General features: G+C 43.2%; 1 protein-coding gene across 5 annotated transcripts in view; it reads right to left on the reverse strand.

Annotated features, from left to right (window-relative positions):
- ADGB (androglobin) overlaps window positions 1–22,013 on the reverse strand; it is a 222,810-nt gene that overhangs the window by 16,973 nt on the left and 183,824 nt on the right. For 4 of the 5 annotated variants that reach the window (XM_039532468.1, XM_039532471.1, XM_039532470.1 and 1 more), the window contains one exon: window positions 20,717–20,828. In XM_039532468.1, the coding sequence (XP_039388402.1) occupies window positions 20,717–20,828 (112 nt within the window). Of the gene's footprint in view, window positions 1–20,060; window positions 20,298–20,716; window positions 20,829–22,013 lie in introns of those variants that run through there. The other variant, XM_039532472.1, reaches the window with a different exon arrangement.

The following is a 22,013-nucleotide window of genomic DNA, read 5'->3' on the forward strand; positions in this document are numbered from 1 at the left end:
AAAAGAAAAAGAGAAGCCAGTTAATGATTTTGTGATATTAAGCACTGAACTAGCACTGTTTGGCAGAAAAAGGAGAAAAATAGTCTTAGGGCAAGAAAAACTTTAATACTTGGCTTAGAAAGGGCCAGATTCTGATATCCTTATTTGTCTTAAATAGTACCTTACTGTGTACAGGGCAGTGCCATTGTTTCACTGACCCAGGAGCAGCCCAGAAATTAAACTGTGACTCAGAAAACCACACTCTCCCTCTTGGTTCCCCTCCATGTTCAAAGATGAATGTCACTATGCCAGCCCAATACTTGGTGCAGCATATATCACCTGATACATCAGCTGTGCTTTGCTGGCCACAGTACTGGGTGAATGTGGGCAGAGTGGGGGGTAAAGCTACACCTCTTATTGCCCACAAGCATGGAGAGTGAAATGGGAAATACAGGGGAGAGAGAAAGCAAAATATTGCAATGGTTAAGAAACATTTTAAAGAATTTCATATACACTAAAGTCAGGAAATTCAAAGTCATGGCTCTGATGTCAATCCCAACATATTTTGTACTACTGTATGCACCATAATATTTGTGTGTTGTATGTGGCAGTGAGTCAGAGTAAAAGATGCTGAGAAAATCAGAACTGAACTCCCTGTATCTTCCCTTAGCTATGTGTGCATTAACAGATATTTTTACATTAAACATTCTTGTTTTTAAAAAGGAAAAATACAGAAACCTAAAATAGCACACACAGTTTATGTGTTGAATTGAACAATGGGCTAGATCTCCAACTGTCTCAGAGAGCTAAAAAGCTTTGAGTTTGAAATCTGAATCTTATCACCACTTCATATGTCTTGAAATATATAGAAAGATTATGTTGAATATTTAGCTTTGGTTAAAATGGCAGATTTGGGAAATGGGGATTGGTGGAGTGTAAAGAAAATGTAATTATTTTATAGCCTGTCAATCAATATTCCTTGAAATATTTTTTGTTACAAATCCCCCTTTCTTAGGGATTGTCTACACAGTAGAGTATGCATACTACACGGGTGTGATTCCTACAGAGCACTAACGTGTTGCTCATCAATTGGTCAGTGTAGACCCTGCTGGTGCTCACTAAAGGTTTCCCAGTGTGCTTTACATAGTACTGTTTCAACAAAGCTATATTAAGGTGCACTAGGGAACCCTCAGTGTGTACCAGCAGGGTCTACGTAGACCAAGTAATGCTCAACACTTTAGTGCACTTTGGAAATCACACCCTTCAGAGTGTGTGCATTATCCCACATTTAAACAAGCCCTTAGTGCCAAATGCAGTGCCATAACTATGCTCCCACACCCCTTCAACTGAGTGCAAGCCATCCTGACATGGGGTCAGATCCAAAGCCCACTGAAGCCGGTGGAAGGGCTGTTGCAGTCTCCTTCTGTGTGATATGTGGGACTATAAAAAGATAAGTAAACAACAAATGCATACACTCTGAAATATTATTTTTATTATGTAGAAAAATGTCTTCTCATACTAGATTTAAATAATATATGATGAAACTGCAGTGCTAAGCTTAAATTGACTCAAGATCGCTGAAGCATATATTAACAAATGAAAGCAAAAATTAAAGCAGTTACTGTAAATATTGAAAATAATAAAAACTCTAGAGGAAATGCTAGCATGAAATAAATATTGATGATATAACTTGAAGTTACAATATCATTACATTAATGACTTTCTATTTAATTTCCTATTACCATAGCATATTACCACAATAAATCAAGCTGGGGCATGTGCACTATTCTGTGAATTATTAACATTTAAAGATAAAATATTTATATATAAAAGGTTTATATTTATCTGAATACATTAGAGACAGGCAGTGCCATTAGGTAAATGATGCTTGATACTGTCAACTGCATTCTGGGATGCTGCAAGTTTTTTCTGACTTCTTTAAAAACCTTGAAGGGTTCTGAATTTTAGTGTGTTGACATCAGTGATGGGCAGCCGAGAGATCGCTACTGGGGATGCTTTGTAGAACCTAATATCTGAATTTCCCATATTTTTAAATAAGCACCTCCACCTAACTAAAAACTAACACTGAAAAGTCTGAGCCAGATTCTTGGCCCAGCTACAGTCCCTTTGCATTGTTCCAAGGGTGGAAAGAGGCTGTAAATCTGGTCTTTCTAAAACCCTGTGATAAGGAATCCCTGGGTGGCGCAGGGCTAGCATAAGCAGCTGTACGTCAACTCCTGCCCCCCAAACTTTTGGTGTAAAGGTTAAATAGGACATGGCTGGGTTCTGTTATGTTGTGCTCCAGAGTGATCCAATGGCTGCAAGAATGGCTCAGAACCTGGCTACCTTCAGAACTGGGGAGTTACAGAGGTAGTGTAAAACCAGTCTTAGTTCTCCTGCTCTTGCACTGGGTACAGCAACTGGTCCCTTAAGACCCTGAGTCAGTCAGGGCTTAAATACCTGCCTAACTTTAAGCAAGTGCCCAGTCCCACTGACTTCAGTGGGTCTACTTACATGGTTAAAATTAGACAAGTGCTTAAGTACTCTGCTGAAGTGGAACCTAATAGGATAGGAAAAAAGAGGGAGAGACAATGGAGGAAAGCATCAAGGACACAAGTGGGCTCCAGCTCACTGATCCTGTGGCAATCATAGGATACTAAATTACAGAACATAGTCATTTTATAACCCTGAAGCTTGGATGCAATATATACTGATAACTGACTGTCACTAACTAAAAGAGAATAGAGGAATCTGGTAACAACTACTATATTTACATTGCATAACAATTTCCATTTCATAGATGCCAAGGCTAGAAGGGTCCATTACATCATCCAGTCTGACCCGTTTCACAGGATTTCACCAAGTGATTCCTCCAACAAGCCCATAACCTCTCGTTGAGGTTGAGCATCTCTTTTGGAAAGACATCCAATCTCGATTTAAAGATTTCAAGTGATGGAGACTCCCCCACAACCGAAGGCAGAATATAAAGGTTTCTTGTGACCTTGTCTTTGATACGCCCATTGTCTGCAGCAGGCCAGTTAAATATAGCAGATGTAACCCCTCTGGGCTATGGCAGTGCCTTTTCTTTGTCCCATTAAATCATATTCAAATTTGGCTGAGAATGAATGTATTAAAAATTGCCATTTTCTTTCTCCCACTTGTACGCCTCAGGAAATTTCTGGAAGCTTGTCAAAAATCAATGAACATTCCAAGGCTGAGCTCATGCTACCACCATAGCAGTACCACTGCACTGGGGCACCAGAGAACTGCCACAGAGAAGCTGCCAGAGAGGAGTGGGAAGAGAACTGGGCTTGGTTCTCTACTCACTGTAAACCTCTAAACCCAGTGCATGGCCCCAATGGCCCATTTATCCCAAAGAGCACCATGTCAGGCAGGAAATTTCCCCATCTCCCAGGCAGGGAGAGAGATATGGATCAGGCTCCCCACATTCCCCTCCCCCAGACTCACCTCATGGCCCCCGTGGACAACAAACAAGTCAGGAGGATCCTCAACTCCAGGGGCAGAGGGGAGGTGGAGGGGGAGGGAGAGAGAGAGAGGCGCTAGGCAGGGCTTCCCCCTAACCAGACTTCAGCCCAGCACCTGGACCCAGCGACCTATTTCCCTCCCACTCTGGGAAAACTGCCTTCTCCTACTGTCAGTTTATGTTAGTCTGGCAGCTCAAATAGTAGCAGATTATGCTGCAGTGTTGAAGGTTCAGGAGTCAGACCCTAATGATGATTCATGATAAGGGGTGGAGGCTGCTACAGTTGCATATACAATTTTTTTTATCTTTATCTTAAACACACACACACACAAATCTGTGACCCTAAGAGCATCCCAGTGCCAGTTGACATACTCAAGTATCAGAGGGGTAGCCGTGTTAGTCTGGATCTGTAAAAGCAACAAAGAATCCTGTGGCACCTTATAGACTAACAGACGTTTTGCAGCATGAGCTTTCGTGGGTGAATACCCACTTCTTCAGATGCAAGACATACTGTTATCATGATATATACCCAAAAGATGGCAGGTAATATATCATTGGAAAACTAATAACCCACTGATCATTAATATTCTTGTGTGATGTATGTACAGTAAATCCAGAAAGGACTTTATCAATATGTGCTGGAAGTATGTTCTTAAAATGTATTTGGCAAGCAATGCCTAAGCCACACCTGTTCCAGACAAAGGAATGTGGTTCAACCTGTTTGACTAGGTGTGACAAAAGACCAAGGAAAGCACATTAACATGCAAGCTAAACAAAGCCACCAGGACAGCAAGCGGAGAAAGCTGACCACCTAATCTCGATGGGGGATGGAAACTGCAACGCAGGAAGACTTCCCTCCTCTTGAAGCAGGATCAATGAATTTTGCAAAGATAAGCAGAGAGGAGGCAAAGGAACTGAGTACTCTGAGCTCTGCGAAGGGTCCTGGCCAGAGAGTCTGGTCAGCTATGGTGTCAAAGAGACTTGGTAAGAAACACTTCTTTGAACAAGAGACTTTAATTTACTAAATCAGGTTTTAGTCTTAGAAGAGTATTTTTACTTTTGTTTGCTTGTAACCCTTTCTAACTTTATTCCTCATACTTGGAATCACTAAAACCTATGTCTTTTTGTTTAATAAACTTGTTGTACTTTTAATATAAACCAATGCAGTGCTGTGATTAAAACAGTGTTTGTTAACCCATGTTAAGGTAATAAGCTGCTGGATACTGTCTCTTTAAGGGAGCAGCTAACTTAACCTCTGAGAGTGTTCAGTGATAGGACACTGGACACTGCAGAAAGTCATCTCTGGAGATCTCAGGAGTTGGGGTTCACTGATTGTTACTTGTTAGACAAGGTCTGGACTGGCAGAGTCCTGAAGAGTTTGCTGGCAGGACAGACAAGCTGGTGTATTAGGGAGCTGATACATTGCTTTGCAGCAGCAAAACTCTCAATTGCTGTGGCTGAGAAGGGTAACACAGGAAGTCACAATTCTGGTCACACAAAAACTATAATAAAAATTGTATTTGGGTTGCAAAGCACTTGAAAGTTAGAAAATGCCAAATGTAGAGCTGCCCATGCAATTTTAATTTGCCCTCCTTATGCTATGAATTATAATCCAGTCTATAATTACATGATCACCCACTATTTTTTCCACAGGATCTCAGCCTCATTCAGTGCACAGGATGGACATACAGGGAGCAGAATTAAAGGTTGCACAGGCAATCAAAAATTTGGTATTTCCTAACTTTCAAGTACTTGACTTTGCAATCTAAATAACGTTCTTTATAGCAATATCTTCTATACAATACAGACATTTCCTGATATAGCATGTAAACAACCAACCTATTACACCTCTACCTCGATATAACACTGTCCTCGGGAGCCAAAAAACCTTACCGCGTTATAAGTGAAACTACATTATATGGAACTTGCTTTGATCCACCGGAGCGTGCAGCCCTCCCCGCCCCCCGAGCACTACTTTACCGCTTTATATCCGAATTCATGTTATATCAGGTTGTGTTATATCGAGGTAGAGGTGTATTTTGGTTGAGATAGTATTTGTTATTTTCCCTCAGTCCTCATCGCTAAAAAAAAAAAAAAAATACTGGCAAACAGCAGCTCTAAGGAATTTTAAGAAAGAAAAGAAAAAACAGCAAAAATTAATCAATGGAATTCAAAATTTTGGGCAAGATGTTGGTTTTCACCTGCAACCTGGATTCAGATTCAAAATCTGGTACTAGCATTCACTTATCTTATACAGCTCTTGGGCTGAACCCAAACCCTGAATCCAAACAGCTCTGAACTTTGAGGGGGTTGTAATGCAGATTAATATTTAGTAGCTCAGGCACATCTCTTGGCTATTACTATTACACCTCTACCCCAATATAACGTGATCCGATATAACATGAATTCAGATAAAGCAGTGCTCTGGGTGGGCGGGGCTGCACACTCCGGCGGATCAAAGCAAGTTCCATATGACGCGGTTTCACTTATAACGCAGAACGATTTTTTGGCTCCCGAGGACAGCGTTATATCGGGGTAGAGGTGTATTATTAACTACTATATATGTAGCACTTTACAAAACACAAATGACAATTGTATGCAAAGAACTGACTTTCACCTAAACATTTGTAAAACAATAATTTATAGACCATGTGAGAACTACTGGTCTTCATCTAAAAGGTGAATTATTTAAAAAAAAAAAAAACAAACCCTCAGACAAATGCAAATGTTAATTTAAAAGAAAAACAAAGAACAACATGTTCCTGTCCTGACAGGTTAATTCAAGTACAAAAAGCGACTGCAGATGGCACTATTGTCTTATATTAAAAAGTACCAACAGAAACCATGAAGGTTTGTTACAGGAATTTTCCATCTTGCTCAATGCAGTTTTCTTAAAATTCCCATGGTGAGAGAGTCCTTTTTTGTTATACACCAATATTGCCATATCTATGAATCATGTTTGAAAAATCAACGTTCACTTTAAATTTTGTTATGACGCCTCTTGGCATGATCCATCTCTCTGAAAAATGACATAATCTGTTACACCACAGGGGAGCCCAGAATGGTAGAGCCAAGTTTCCAAACTGCTTTAATAATGGGTTCACATTCAGAAGGAGGTTTAGAATATTCGGTGTGGTTCTGTTCCAAATATGCATACTGTATTTTAAGTATTTTCATACCATCTATACAAAACTGACCAGATAAAATATTAGCTAGTATTAGTTAGTGTATTAATTTAATTTTTCAGAACTTTAAAATGTACCTTATTTTCAGATATGTCCTGTGAGTTTAAAGTTCAATGCGACTGGGTTATCTTGAAAGATAGTATTAGGGGACAGAGTAATCTCTCTTATCCCTTAAAATGAAGCCCTATCAAGGATACTCTGCATCACTCACCAGTCTAAAATGTTTGCATTGAGCCCAATGTGGCAAGCACTACTCTTGTGAGGAAGCCCTTTATTAATAAAAGTGTGCCAGCAGGCCCTTTGTTAATAAAAATCCCTCCTAAAGGCTCTCTTATCTCTTCCTCAATGGGCTCATTCCTGCTCTCAGTGAAATCAAGGACACCACTCCCATTAACTTCAATGGTGCAAGCTCAGGCCCTATATAGAAAAACTGCTTTTTTAATATTTAGTGATGGATTTAAAATCTCCTTTTAAAAATATGTCTTTAAAAGAGAAATGAAGAAAAGAACTTCAGTCAACTAGGGAATAAACCAGTCCATGTTAAAAATGTAATTAATTATTGGTAAAGAATGGCTAAGGAAAAGGTTAGAAAATCTGAATATATACAAATCAGCTAGTCTAAATGATTTACGTCCTCAAATATTAACACAATTGCTTAAAAACTGTATTGAACCACTACAAATTATTTTGGAATAGTCCTGGAGAATCAGGAAGGATACAAGAAGACTGAAAAAAGTGAATGTTATAATAATCTTTAAAAAGAGGGATGCTATCAATTACCATCTGATAAAGCCAACATCAGTCCCCAATATAATAGAGAAACCAATAATAAAATAAACATCTAGAAGGTAATATAGCAATGGGCAATAATCAGCATGAATATATAAAGACCAAATCTTGCTAAATAAATTTGATTGTGTGTGTATATATCAAACAAATTGGTGGATGATCAGAATGTGGTAGATGTACTATGTTTATATTTCAGTAAAGCATCTCACAAAACCCCTCTCTGTCACATGGATTGAAAACTGACTGGTGGAACTTCAGCACTCATGACATACGGCAATTTGTTCAGTTGGGGAAAGCGCCTTGTGGGATACTGCAGGGATCGACGTTGTCTGATTTTATTTAACAACTCAATGATGATCTGGAAGAAGGGATCAACAGCATGTTAATGAAATTCACAGACAACACCAAATTGCCAAAAGGAGCCATGGGAATAGCTCCCTTTTCAACTACTGTGCCTTTCCCTTTTATCTTTGCTCAAATGCTTATTTTCTGTCTCCACCCTGGATCTCCACCAAGCTCATTTTTGACCCTTTCTTGACTACATCTCAGAACCTAGTTCTCCTTCTTCATCCTCCTTGACCTCTCTAACGCCTTTGTCACTGTCAGTTACTCCCTCCTTACTAATATAGTCTTTATTTAGGTTTGTTACTGTCCTCCCTTGATTCTCTTGCTGCTTCTCTGACCATTCCTTCAGCATCTCTTTCAGTAGATCCTCTCCCATTTTCTGGAAGCTCTGCCAACTAACAGCTTTGTGTTTTCTTCCATTTGCCCCTTACAAAAGGAATGCCCTCACTGAATTATTTTGTAAGGCTACTATCTCTTCTCAAAGCCCAGCTCTGTTTCAATGACTGAAAATAACTGGCCAATTTTTCAATAGCTATGGGACAGGCTACTCAGAAGCAGGTGGGGAATGTACATATTTCATGAGGTAATTGCAAAAAAATATATCTGTATATGTACATATGGGTCTATTATCAGATTGATGATCAGTCCCCCCCACCTCTTAGCCCGTTGCTCCTTGTTGCAAATTGTAATTTCTTTTGAATAAAGAATATTTTACTTCTATGTTTGCACAGGACCTAGCACAATGGGGCTCTGATCCTGACCAGGGCACCTGAGCATTGCTGTAACACAAACAATAGCAATAAAGACTACAACAAATGAGATTCAAGTTGAGAGAATGTAAGCTCATAGAGTGACCGAATGCACCCCTGTATTCCCACCCTACACACTATTGTAATAACCCTTGTACAAAATATGCCTTGTGACGTATCATTTGAAAACTAACAACTCGCTGGTTAATATCATCATGGAGAAATGTATGTAGCAACATTATGTGTCAAGTTATGAAATTCCCCTGTATGATGTTAAAGACAAATGTTCAAACTCAGGTAGCCCCCGTTAGGTAGAACTGGTCAGGCAGACCTGTCTTAAACAAAGGGATGTGTGTTTGCATATAAACTGTAAACAGAGGCCTCAGGCAGTGACAGGGGGAAGAAAGAAAGCAAAGATAATCTGCATCTTAGTAAAAAAATAAAACAGCATAACTCCTCTCCCCATAACATGCTATATCTCCTTGCTCTGGGCTGGAAAGAACTTTATCTAGGGGTCACTCTCAGGAAAATAGACTTCAAAGGGTGACTGAACTATGAAAGTAAGGGGCAAAAACACCCCAAGTTCTCTCGTCCTATCCATCTCTCTCTTTTCATCTAAAAAGACAAAAGAAATATCTGTTAGACTTTGAGAGCAGATCCTGGCCTGAGAATTTTGTCCCTAATGTTACTAGAAACATGTGGTAAAGGACTTCACCTTGAACCAAGTCTAATTTGTTAAGTTTAGAAAGTATTCTATCTTTATTTTTCTTGTAACCATTTCTGACTTTAATGCCTCATTACTTGTTGTAGTCCAGGACCACCCAGAGAGGGGGCAAGTGGGGCAATTTGCCCCAGGCCCCGGGCCCCACAGGGGCCCCCACAAGAGTTTTTGGGGCCCTTGGAGCGGGGTCTTTCACTTGTTCCGGGGGCCCCAGAAAACTGTTGCGGGGCCTGGGCCCCCGGAGCTTCTTCCGTTCCGGATCTTCGATGGCAATTCAGCAGCGGGGGTCCTTTCGCTCTGGGACCCACTGCCGAAGTGCTCCGAAGACCCACAGCAGGGGGTCCTTCCGCCCCAGGACCCGCCGCCGAAGTGCCGGGTCTTCAGCGGTGGGGGCCCCCCGCCACCAAAGACCCCAGGCTCACTGAATCCTCTGGGTGGCCCTGTTGTAGTCACTTAAAATCTCCCTCTTTGTAGTTAAACTTTTTTTATGTTTTAAACAAAACCAATTCAGTGTTGTGAGCTGTGTGGGTAATTTCATTTAAAGTGGCAAATTGTTGTATAGTGACCTCTTAGAGGGGCAATGGATCTAATACATCTGGACTGTTCAGGAGGGGGCTGGACAATGCAGAACACAGATTTTTGGGGGAAATACAGGACTGGGAGTGTGTTGGGGTCACCCCTCATGTGAAAACCAAGGCTAGTGAAAGCCAGAGTATGTCTGGTGTTTGCTGACAGGCTGGTGGGGTCAGAGCTGCTGGACCAGGGCTGTAACTATGCACAGACACTCATGGTGTGACCTGCATGCTAGCAGGCTGTTTGTGAGCAACCCAAGTTGGAAGCTACAACAGCAAAGCATTGTGAGGCACCCAAAGTTGCAGGGTAGGGGTGACACAGCCCCTCACTGGTCTGGATTGCACCCCAGAAAATAACCTGAAACAGAGCTATCCAATAGGAGGTAGAAATTGGAAAGAAGTAATGCTGAAAGAGGCTTAGATGTGAGAGTAGGCAGTGAAATAGATGGGAGTATGCATGGGGATATGACAGCAAAACACACCATTGCAATTCTGAGTTGCATATGCAGAGGCATTACATGGAGCATGGAAATGATAATCCTTACTTCAGGGCAGTGGTGTGACTGCAGATGATAAACCTTTTCAGAGCACAAAGATGTTGATAATGTGGAAAAATCAGATTAAAGAAACAAAAATAATTTTGAGGCTGATGTGATTGACCTATAAGGAAATATTTAAAAAGGCATATATGTTTAGCTTGGCTAAGAGATGATTAAGGGGAACTTTGATAGCAGTCTATAAATATATGAAAGTTGTTAATACTACAAAGAAAGAAGAACTTTTGGGGTGGCAGAGATCTATACTGAGGAATAATCTCCCAAGGGAAATGAAGGAAGATCCTTAAAATGGGACATTTAAAACTAGACTGGACAAACTGCTAGAAAATATACTATAGGAAATAATTCTGCATTGAAGAGGGGATGAAATAGGTGGTGTAGTGGGGTGGCTGCCCCACTCCTGCAGAACAGGGGTTCAAAGCATCCACGCTAGGCTGACTGGGGAAGCAGCCACAGGTGTGGCTGGCTAAATCAGGCCACAGCTGACCTGGATAAAAGGGCTGTGGGGCCAGGAGACAGGAGAGTCTCACTCTAGCCCTGGAGTGGGAAGGGCTAGCTGCCTGGGAGTAAGGTACCTGAGGTGGAGCAGTGCTGGGGAAGGGAAAGGGAGCTGGGGAGCTCTAGCCTGGTAAACCTCCAGGCTGCAGGCCTTGTTGAAGGCCTATGAAGGTACTGGGGCTGCAGAGGGGCAGCCTGGAGACAGGCAAAGGCAGAAGGTCCTACCCCCTTGCTGATGATGAGTGGCCATTACAGACTGCAGTCCGCCCCAGGGAAAGGGGGCTGGATGACGACTGGCAGTAGCTACTGAGGCAAGGTGGGTTTAGAGGGTTGGGGGTTCTCCTGGGAGGGGAGACCCAGAGTGGGGGTACTGCGGAGGGCAGAACCCCAAGGTAAGGAGCACCAGGGTCCGGGAGCAACACGGGGGCCTGAGGCAAGTGAGACATCGGCCAGCAGAGAGTGCTCCGAGTGCTGGATGAGCTAATTCCCAAGAAGACCAGCAGGAGGCACTGCGCTGGTGAGACGTTGCCCCGCCATAGTGGCTTAAAAGGTCTTTTATTGTGTCTAATTAACCTGAGTCTATGATTTAGCTTCATTTAGAGTAGCAGACATTGAATGGGTAAAATCTTTCTTTCTTATAAATTCTTCTTTTTCAATATTTACTTTGCAGTAGTGCTTAGAGACCAAATTTGGATCAGTGCCCTGCTTTGGTAGGTGCTGTACAAACATATGCAAAGACACCGTCCCTGCCTAAAGAACTTACAATCTAAGCAGAGAAGTAACATACAAAGGGTCTAGTGTGGGGAAAAGACAATTAATTATATATATAGTTTTGGTTTTTTTTAAATACTGTTAGAAGTAGATGAAATAAGTGTCAGGTATCCCCATTTAGGTATTCAAGGTTGTGGTGTGATTGCCCATGATAAATTGCTCTCAGCTCTGGAACTGCTATGCAACAAAGGTATTAATGAAGTGGAAAAAATAACCTGCTGCTTTCTTATAGGTGTCATGGCCTATAAGACTTAAATAGGTCTTGAGGAGAGGGTAGAGGACTTGTGGATCAGTTCATGGCTTGGGGTACATGAGTATGGAGTAGCATCGAAGAGGGTGAGGGATGTTTGTGCAAGGAGATGACAAACCAGATATAGGCAAATGAGATGCACGTGCAAGAAATATTTCCTTGGGGTGCCTCCCTGAACAGATTCATTCCCAGTTGGATTTCAAAGTGCAAACAGAAAGCCTAAATTAATTTTCTATAGCCATTAAGTTAATACTGCTGAGCCCCATTATTAATTTCTGTGTGCCACTTTTGGTATTCTGGAACCACTCTGTAGTAACATCTTGATCCTGTACTTTATTTACCAACGTCACTATTATTAACGGATGGCCTGACTCAGTCCCACTGACTGAGATCTCCATGAACTTCGCTCTTCCATACAAACATTTAACCAATCAAATAAATGTTATTTATATTTTAAACCATCTTTCTAAATTTAATGTTTAATTCTAGATGTGGTTTGGTTGAAAGTGATAGAAAGTGACATTAATGACAAATTATAACAGGGCTTGCATGGCCCAATAATATGAAATGTCACATCTAAGCCTGATTCAGCTTCTAAGTACAGTGAGTCAGTCACCCTGGCTAGCACAAGCAGATGGAAACTATATCTCGCTGCATTGTTCAGGTCCACTGCACCTCAAGGAAGATTTGCTGAAAGGAGGGCTGCAGCAGCATCAATGGGTGCCTGAGGTTGCTGTCTCTGCTAGCGGCAGGCAGCTTTGATCTTTATTGGTGGCTCCATACAAGTCCTGCAGAAACTGCACTAACAATGTGCTGAGTTACCTCATCTCCTGGCCTCCCGTCCCTGGCCAGTGATGTCTGTTTTGGGATCTGTGATGGGTACTTGTGAGTGCACAGCAAAAGGAGAGGTTGTGAGCCCCCTAATGCTCCTCCACTGCCAGAGAACAGCATCTTCTGCATCAGCAGAAACCAGCACAGATCCTGGAACAAAGGTGGCTAATATTTGATTTTACACTGACTGCACCAAGCTAAGAGGCACAGAATTTGATCTCAGAGCCTCTTTCTTAATTTTATTACCACCTAGTCACTGTATTATGCAGAGAGATGCAGTGGAAATGCATACACAGACAGATAATGCAGCTTACAAGTACCAATCTGTCTTTATTTAGAAGCTTTTGCCAGCAAGCTACCAGAAAAGCAAAATAATGATATTCATTGGGGCTTTCTTTGAAATACGCTGCATCTATCCATCTATCCATCCATCTGACATAGCTAATAGCTAGCTGGCCTCTTAGATTGCTAGTCAATGTAACCAAAAGTATGATTCATTGATTCACCACTTTTCAATAGTAAACAATTAATACTCTTTCTGAAACATATCCAGAGGCTTTTACAGACCAGACTGATTCTACCACAGTAAGTAATTGTGTATGGAAGAACAGACATTTTTAAAAGCAGATTGCTAAATTATGCTTGGTCACTTGGTTGTGCCTGTTAGGGGTGATGTGCAACTGTACTGTCCTAGGGGGAGCACTGAGAGGCAAATTGCATCCCTGAGTCCCCAGTTATACAGGGGAAGTATGCCTGCTACTGAACCCCATCAGGCAGTGCAGCCTGCTCCCCCTTGCATGCCCAGGTCTATAGGGTGGTTAGAGGAGCCTAACACAGTCATTGCCCACCTTCCTCTCCTTTTCACTCTTAAACGCTTCCATGTTCCTCCAGAAAACTAGGGTCTGAGTAATTCCTGCACCCTCTTTGAGTGCAGGGACTGCAATTCTGCCTGGCCCTTTTGCAGGCTGTGAGGCATAAGACTCCATATTCCCTCATCTCCTTAATGCATATCTATATAAAGGCCAGGTAGAATTGGCATTGACTAGTGGCAGAGTGGACTTCCATTAAATACTCCTGAAATAATGTGTGTGTTTGGAGGTTGCTGAGGCTCCAACAGGGTTCTACACCTCTACCCCGATATAACACGAATTCGGCTATAACGCAGTAAAGCAGCGATCCGGGGGGGCTGTGTGCTCCAGCAGATCAAATCAAGTTCAATATAACACGGTTTCACCTATAACGCGTTAAGATTTTTTGGCTCCCAAGGACAGTGTTATATCGAGGTAGAGGTGTACCAGCAAAATACTGATACTGACTTACTGACAAGGACTAGTACTGTAGTTGATTGAGAAATAGAGATGTTTTTTAAACTAAGAAAGGAGGAGATGTCAAGACACTTGCTGTACTAAGTGATTTGAATTGCATATCTTGGTTCAAAAGGCTATCAAATGACTATGACTGACAGCTAATTGCACCAATCCATGCATTCAGGCACTCCTTCACTTCCTGTCCTAATTATTACATAGTGGTGCCATGGGCTGCTAAACAGCAACCACGTTTCACTCCAGATGTGGCAGCATTTCAGTGGTGGATGAGCTCATCCTTGTGTATATACAGTAAAGGGTTGAAATGACCGCTGGTATAATTTAAAACAATCTAATGGCTTCTCTCAGTTATGTCAGTTGTCACTGGTGCATATGGACCACTGTGCTGGCGAGGGTCACGAAGAATGTCATCAGGGCCGGCTCCAGACACCAGCCTACCAAGCACGTGCTTGGGGTGGCACCTTGGGAGGGGGCGGCACTTGGGGTTTGTTTTTGTTTTTTTTGGTTTGGCCCGGCGGTGCTGGGGAGAGGCAGGGCTTGAGAGGCGTGGCGCCGTGCTGGGGGGGCGGGGATTTGGGCGGCGCAGCACTCGGCGGGGGCGGGGACTTGGGCAGCGCGACGTGACGCTCAGGGGGCGGGGACTTGGGCCATGTGGCGCTCGGCGGGGGCGGGGACTTGGGCGGCACAGTGCAGCGCTCGGGGGGGCAGGGGACTTGGGCGGCGTGATACGGCGCTCGGGAGGGCGGGGGATTGGGGCGGCGTGACATGACGCTCGAGAGGGCGGGGGACTGGGGCGCCGCGCCGCTCAGTGGGCGGGGACTTGGGCAACGCGATGCTCGGGGGGCGAGGCGGCGCGGCGCTCTTTGTTTTTGCTTGGGGCGGCAAAAATGTTAGAGCCGGCCCTGAATGTCATGGCAATGGCCTATCCTCCCCAAACTTGACACGTCCTTTACACAGAGATGTACACGGCTCCCCCTCTGTTTGAGAGAATCCCCCTGGAGGGCAGTTATCCAGCTGCTTTGTGTTGCCTCCTGAGTGCAGAATAACTAGAAGGACCAAGATCTAATCTATTACTCTTACTTATACTTTAAAATTCTGTCACATACACCTTCTTGGACACTTTTGAGGAGAGTAATGGGTCTTCATGGGAGTTGCAGGGACAGAATCCTGTCCCTAATGCATGACCAAGATACATGTACAATGGCCCTGTAGTTGCTTTGTGGACACTATTCCAGTCTCTGGACTGAAACAGAGATTATTTTATGACTACAGGATGTAAAATTGTGGAGCCATAGGTCATATCCATGTCCTTCTACAAACTGGCTTATGGAGGTAACATGCAGCCCAATGTGACTGTGTGGATGGGGTGTAAAGGCTACATATGAGCCTCCTGCGGCTTCTATGCTGTCTGGTGAATTTTCTCCAAGAACGATAATTTTTTAGCTGGCAAAAGCTTAGTTTAAAATGACCTCTTCTGAAAGTAACACATACATTTCCCTGCATCTTCCAAAATTATAACTGAAGACTCAAACAATAGCAGCAAGAAATAACGCCTCCTTTTAAAAATGTTTAACTAGATGAAACAGACCAGCCAATACAAAGAGAACAGAGTGACTGAAAAACCAGCTACAAATGTAAGTCATTGACTTGTTCTTCACAAATATTCTTGCCATTAAATCAAATCACTGTTATACCCAACAGTAGGATCCTTTTTATGTTTGTAGGAGTGCCTGTTGTGCATCACTTGGTAATGAGAAGCTTAATGGTTTTTTCCCCTTAAAAGTAAAAGAGGCATTCATAAATAATTGTAATAGCACATACAAACTGAAAAAGCTATCAAAAGAACATTTGCCTACCACTTTCTTTAAGCAATAAAAAATGGTTATTAACCTTCTGTAACTGTTGTTCTTGGAGATGTGTTGCACATGTCCATTCCACTCTAGGTGTGTGCGTGACTGAGAACAGTCACCATAAGACTCAGTTATACCTGTTGGGGCGGTTTGAGTACCCTCTGCTGCCACGTGCCTATAGTGCCAGTATAAAGTGCCCAGCCAGCCTTGCGCCCCCTCAGTTCCTTCTTTCCAGAAAAACTGGGATGTAAAGGGGAAAGAGGGTAGGTTGTGGAATGGACATGTGCAACACATCTCCAAGAACAATAGGAATGGAAGTTAGTAACCGTTTTTTCTTCTTTGAGGGATTGCACATGTGCATTCCACTCTAGGTAATGCCTATGCAGTTGAATAGGTGGAGGGATTGGATCCAGGACGAAATTGTCTGTGAAGAGATTGGGAGACAATCTCATCCTATCTGCTCCCGCTACAAACAATTGGGTGGACCTTTGGAATGGTTTAGTCTTTTCTATGTAGAAATCTAGGGATCATCTAACATTCAATGAGTGAAGGTGCTGTTCTTCCCTATTTGCATATGGCTTCGGGTAAAAGACAGGAAGATAGAGTGCCTGATTGCTAACAAATTGTGAAACCACTTTTGGGAGGAAACTGGGAGGAGGATGTAACTGCACCTTATCTTTAAAAAGAGTATATATGGAGGCTCTGATGTGAGGGCATGGAGCTCCGAGACCACCTGGCCAAAGTGATGGCCACTAAAAAAACCACTTTCCAGGAGCGTTACAATAATAAGCATGTTGCCAATGGTTCAAATAGAGGTCCCATGAGCTTTGATAAGATCAAGTTCAGGTCCCAGGAAGGAAAGAGCTCTCTTACTTGAGGATATAGCCTTTCTAGGCCCTTCAGAAATCAGAGACATGTCACTTGAAAACACAGACTGGTTATCCAGAGCGGCCCCTGATCCTGTCCCTGGTAGAAGTCGCCGGACAGGGGAAGCGCCAGTGCCCGTCACCTGTCTCCCACAGAAACTGCAGGGTGGCAGGGGAAGCCCCCACACCCACACCCGCTTTCTGGAAGAAGCACTGGGCAGGGCGGGAGAAATCCCAGCGCCCTGATCCTGGTCCCTCACAGAAGTGTGGAGGGTGGCAGGGGAGGCCTCTGCACCCAGACGCCAGCTGTGGCCCTGGGATTGGAGGAGCTCTCAATCTTTGCTGTGCCCCAAGGCTGTGGTGCGGGGATAGAACTTCTCTGGACTTGGGGCCATGGAGAGGGGGAGAAAGGAGCAAAATGGGTTGCAGGGCTGCAGAATGGGAGAACCCTGGGTGGAACAAGGGTGGGCCCTGCCCCCAGGGAAGAGGCAGAAAGAGGTGGGGCTGTGGGCGAGGCTGCAGGCAGAAGGGGCAGAATGGGAGCAGCACCGCAGGTGGAAAAGGTGAGGCGGGGACCCCCACTTGCTCTGGCCCAGGGCCCCAGGAAACTTTAATCCACTTCTGATCATGGGAACTGGTAGGATGCTGTCGAGTGTCCCGGCAAAAGGCCTGCTTAGATCCCCCTGGATGTCTGGATGGCCAGACAGAACCATCAAACCTGAATAGCGGGTTTCCCCTTTGACGATACTGAAGGGCCTGGTACTGAACAATGATCGGAACCAATGGGTTTCCTTCCTGACTGCCAGCAGTGACACTGCCAACTCTTGTATGGTTGGTGATACCAGTATTGACAGCAATAGAAGGTCTCTGGCAGTAGCAAACACCACTGGCAAGGGCGGCACTGAGATAGTGTTGGTACCACGCTGTATTCAAGGCCGGCTCCAGACCCCAGCGCGCCAAGCGCGCGCTTGGGGCGGCATTTTGCCAGCAGGGCGGCAAGCGGCTCCGGCGGACCTTCCGCAGTCATGCCTGCGGGAGGTCCACCGGAGCCGCGGGACCGGCGACTGGCAGCGCGCCCCCTGCTGCATGCCGCCGTGCTTGGGGCGGCCAAATTCCTAGAGCCGCCCCTGGCTGTATTGCACATGTAGATGGCTCATCTGGTACTGGATTCAATGGTGTCTGTCTAGGTGACAGAGTCAACGGTGCTGACTTCTGTGGTACTGAGACAGAGGAGTACCCTGACTTAGGTCACACTCTATTCTGATGTCCGTGCCTGGCTGTCTTCAGTGCTGGGGATTGACAGCCAACAGTTTTTTGTGCCTTTTCTTAGACACTGGAGATGGTGAATGGTGCCGGGACTCCAGTAGGCTCCTTACCGATGCTGGGGCCCACTCTATGCTCAGTCAGACTGGCCTGCCTCAGATGGAGGTCTCAGTGCTGCCTCCATGAGCAAAAACTTCAGCCTGGTCCTTCTTCATGCGAGGCTTAAAGTCTGTGCAGATCTGGCAGCGACCCCCCAAGTGAGCTTCTCCCAGGCACTTCCGGCAGCTGGAATGCATGTCACTCAGGGGCATAGCCTTGTTGCAGGAGGCGCAGGGCTTGAAGCCCGGTGACCGAGGAATGCCTTGGCAGCAGGTAACGGACAAAAACATCGCTAACTCAGTAAGTTACCAACTTACACTAAAATTGACAACAATTATTTACAACTAGCTAACTATGTACAAATATATAAAAGAGAGGACATCTCTGAGAGCCAGCCAAAGCAAGGATAGCAGTTCCAGCAACCATCATGAGAGATAAAAAAGAACTGAGGGAGCACGGGGCACTTTATACTGATGCTATAGGCGTGCAGCAGGAGAGGGCATTCGAGCCACCCCAATGGTACCACTGAGGGAAAAATTTCCAGCAACGATGCTTGGGGCATACACACACCTAGAGTGGAATGCACATGTGCAATCACTCTAAGGGGGGCTAGTTACCGCTACACCGCGGGTCGGGTCGAGTTTTTCTTTTTCGTCGAATAACTATCCTGATCTATAGACGACGCGTTTCGACGAACTCAGCTCGAACTCTCACTCCCGCACCGGCAGCAGGAGGAGTTAGCAGAGTCGACCCTGAGGAGAGGAGTTCGTTTCGCCGCTGCTGGTGAATGTATGGTTCGAACTAGGGGTAGTTTTCAGCAGCCGCGCTATTCAGCTGAAAATTGCGTGCACCCTAGTTCGACCCCCATTCTTAGTGTAGACCAGGCCTATGAAGAATAGTGTCAGAGGGGTAGCCGTATTAGTCTGGATCTGTAAAAGCAGCAAAGAGTCCTGTGGCACCTTATAGACTAACAGATGTTTTGGAGCATGAGCTTTCGTGGGTCCTATAAGGTGCCACAGGACTCTTTGCTGCTTCTAAGAAGAATATGCATATATGTGTAGTATACATAAGGCTTCCAGGTCAGGTAAGAGAGGAAGCAAAGATGAGAAATTTACTTGACTTCAAAGCCATTTATTGAGAGTACTAATTACTTCTGACCTGTGACAATGATAGAAAGAGTCCCTTTGTTCTAATATTGAACAAGAAACTTTATTAGAATATGGGGAATAGTATCATATCTAAAGCCACTTTGTCTCTCTCTGCTGCGCTACAGAGCTTCCCCTAGGACCTTTTCCAGCCCTTGTCCTGCCTGGCTTGCTGTTATAGAGTTAAAGAAATAGCACACATCACCACAGCTTCTATGCATTCTGGCACGAATCTGGAGTTAGGCATTCTGGGGGTGAATCTAGAGCACACATAGTCAAGATGTGTTAATTCATATGCAACCTGATTTAGCCATTACCCCACATTTTATGCAGTTTCTTCTGCTCCTAGAAGGACTTAACTGGGCAGGGGACAATCCAAGTCATAATACAGATCCACATTAGCATAGATTTTGAAATAAAAAAGCCAAATAGGGGCTGAAATTTGCCTGTGGAATGCCAGATATTGGGAAAGATATTTGAAGCAAATGGTAAGAGCCAGATGCATTTACTTCTGTGAAAAGGGGGGAATGAGGGTATGGAACATACAATATGACTAAACAAAAAAAGGAGGAATTTATAGCAACAAAAAAGAGCCAGTGACTGGACACATTGCCTTTTTCTTATTGCTCCATTACCTCATATTATACACAGATATAGTTCAGAATTCTCAATCTACAGAGAGTCTTTTCTTTTCTTAGTCTTACACTGGTTTACTTGTACAGTGAAGACATAACTTTATATACACCTGATAAGTATTCAGAACTATAGTTGCAGTCACTCTTGTCCTACCTTCCTGTGTAAAGTTGAGCCCTGAGATCCCAATGTATGTGTTGCAGACTGTTTTGTTGTTTGTAATTGACTGGTTAGCTGTGAAAGTTATTGGGCAGAGAATCTTTTGATATTTAATGCCTGGAACTAACCATTGCACCTAAGAAAAATATTGTATGATGTTGTTCCGTGGTCTGGGCTATCCTGTCTTTTTAAAATGTTGATGGTATTTTTCATTTGTTTGCATATCCTGTAAAGAAGATAAATACTAATAAAGAGACAAATTCTTAGGTTTTTGATTGAGGTTTAGGCTTTGCTATAGGAAGTTATTCATGTTGTTTCTACATAGTGGACAGGGCTAAGAATGTGTTCTATGGGTTGGTGGTTAATATGCCGCCTTCTAACATCTTATCTTTCCTTTTACTGGACCATATTTTGCCTGTAGAAAGAAAATACTGTGCAAATTTCAGCTTAACAGCATTATGTAATAACCCCTTTTCCTTGCTATTTAAATTGACAAAAGTGTGTTGTTATTACCAAAAGACAATAATACATGTTATGGAAATATCTTATGTATTTACTGAATAGAAATAAGTGATATACCAATATAACATCTTTAAAAAACAAACCATACTGCACACTCTAGCAGGTGTGTTTAAAGTGACATACCTTTGATTTCATTTTTCTCCATTTCTTTCAGTGCCTGAACAAATGCCAACTGACTCTCGGTAAGTGGCCAACTGTTATACAACACCAGTGCTTGTATAATGTACTTGTGAGTCTGTGAAGCCAAAGGCAATATGTTAATCTGCTGATGACATTAATACGCATCCACAGTGAGCATCCCAAAGTACTTCAGTAAACTGTTAGACATTGAACACAGGCTGCCTAACTACAGCAAGAGAAGCCATAAATTAGTTCACAAACTTATACATAGCACATTATTCACAAGAATCTCAAAAGAAGTCTCAGTATTAATGCCAAACTACATTGTTGTAATTTCCTTCTAGAACTGCACACTCGCTTGCATGTTTATCAAAGTGAAACTAAGTTGAGCTATAAAATAAGGAACTACACTCCTTGAAGGTTTTCATGTAACATTTTCCTGAGCATATGGTGCACAAAAACTTCTTTTCTTCTATAAAACCATAAACCCTCAACAGCTCACTGAGTTTTGAGTGCTCATACTGTAGAGTTATGTTTGTAGAAGATTATTGTTTAACGACGCTCCCTCATAAGGGACAGTATTATGAACATAGGAATTTGGAGATGTGCCTTGGAGACAGGGATTGGGAACACCACATGGCTGTATGCAGCAGTTCACCACAGTAACTCTCCAGTTTGTTTTATTAAAGTTTTATTCCTTCCTCATTCACTGGTTTGTTATTTAATAAACCCCACAATCATTACATAGACGAGGACATACGATTCACTTTTCAATAGAGATCTGTGACTAGTAAGTTGCACTATTCATTATTTACAATGAATAGTAAATTATTCTAAGAGTATCTCTTATTCTCTTCTTCTACTAATGTTAAAGAAACAACTGAAAGTAGGCATGATTCATCTACCTGTAGAGTTAACAATTTATTGAAATTAAACCCCAGTCTTAAGAACAAAACATCATATTTAGCTAACGGAAAGATATATTTCCTGTAGCCATATTTGGCTACAGGAAAAACAAGCACTGTTTGGCAGCAGAAGTACATCCACATTATTTTCCTACAAATACATAAATGATGTCGGGGAAGGCCAAGGGATCTTTCGAACTGTAAGTTTTGATCTCCCTCCTAAAAAATTCTTGCCTCAAGTAATGGGCAATTTTTTTTCATGTGCTGTATAATGGAACATGAACTTATAAGAAGTCTGCCTCCAGAAGAATCACATGTCAGCTTCAGATGTCTTACACAATTTTACATGGAACAGATGAAGTGCCTGCACTTCGTTTGACCCTGACTCTATCTTG

Source organism: Mauremys reevesii, linkage group 3, assembly GCF_016161935.1.
Source record: "Mauremys reevesii isolate NIE-2019 linkage group 3, ASM1616193v1, whole genome shotgun sequence".
NCBI classification, from domain to species: Eukaryota; Metazoa; Chordata; order Testudines; family Geoemydidae; genus Mauremys; species Mauremys reevesii.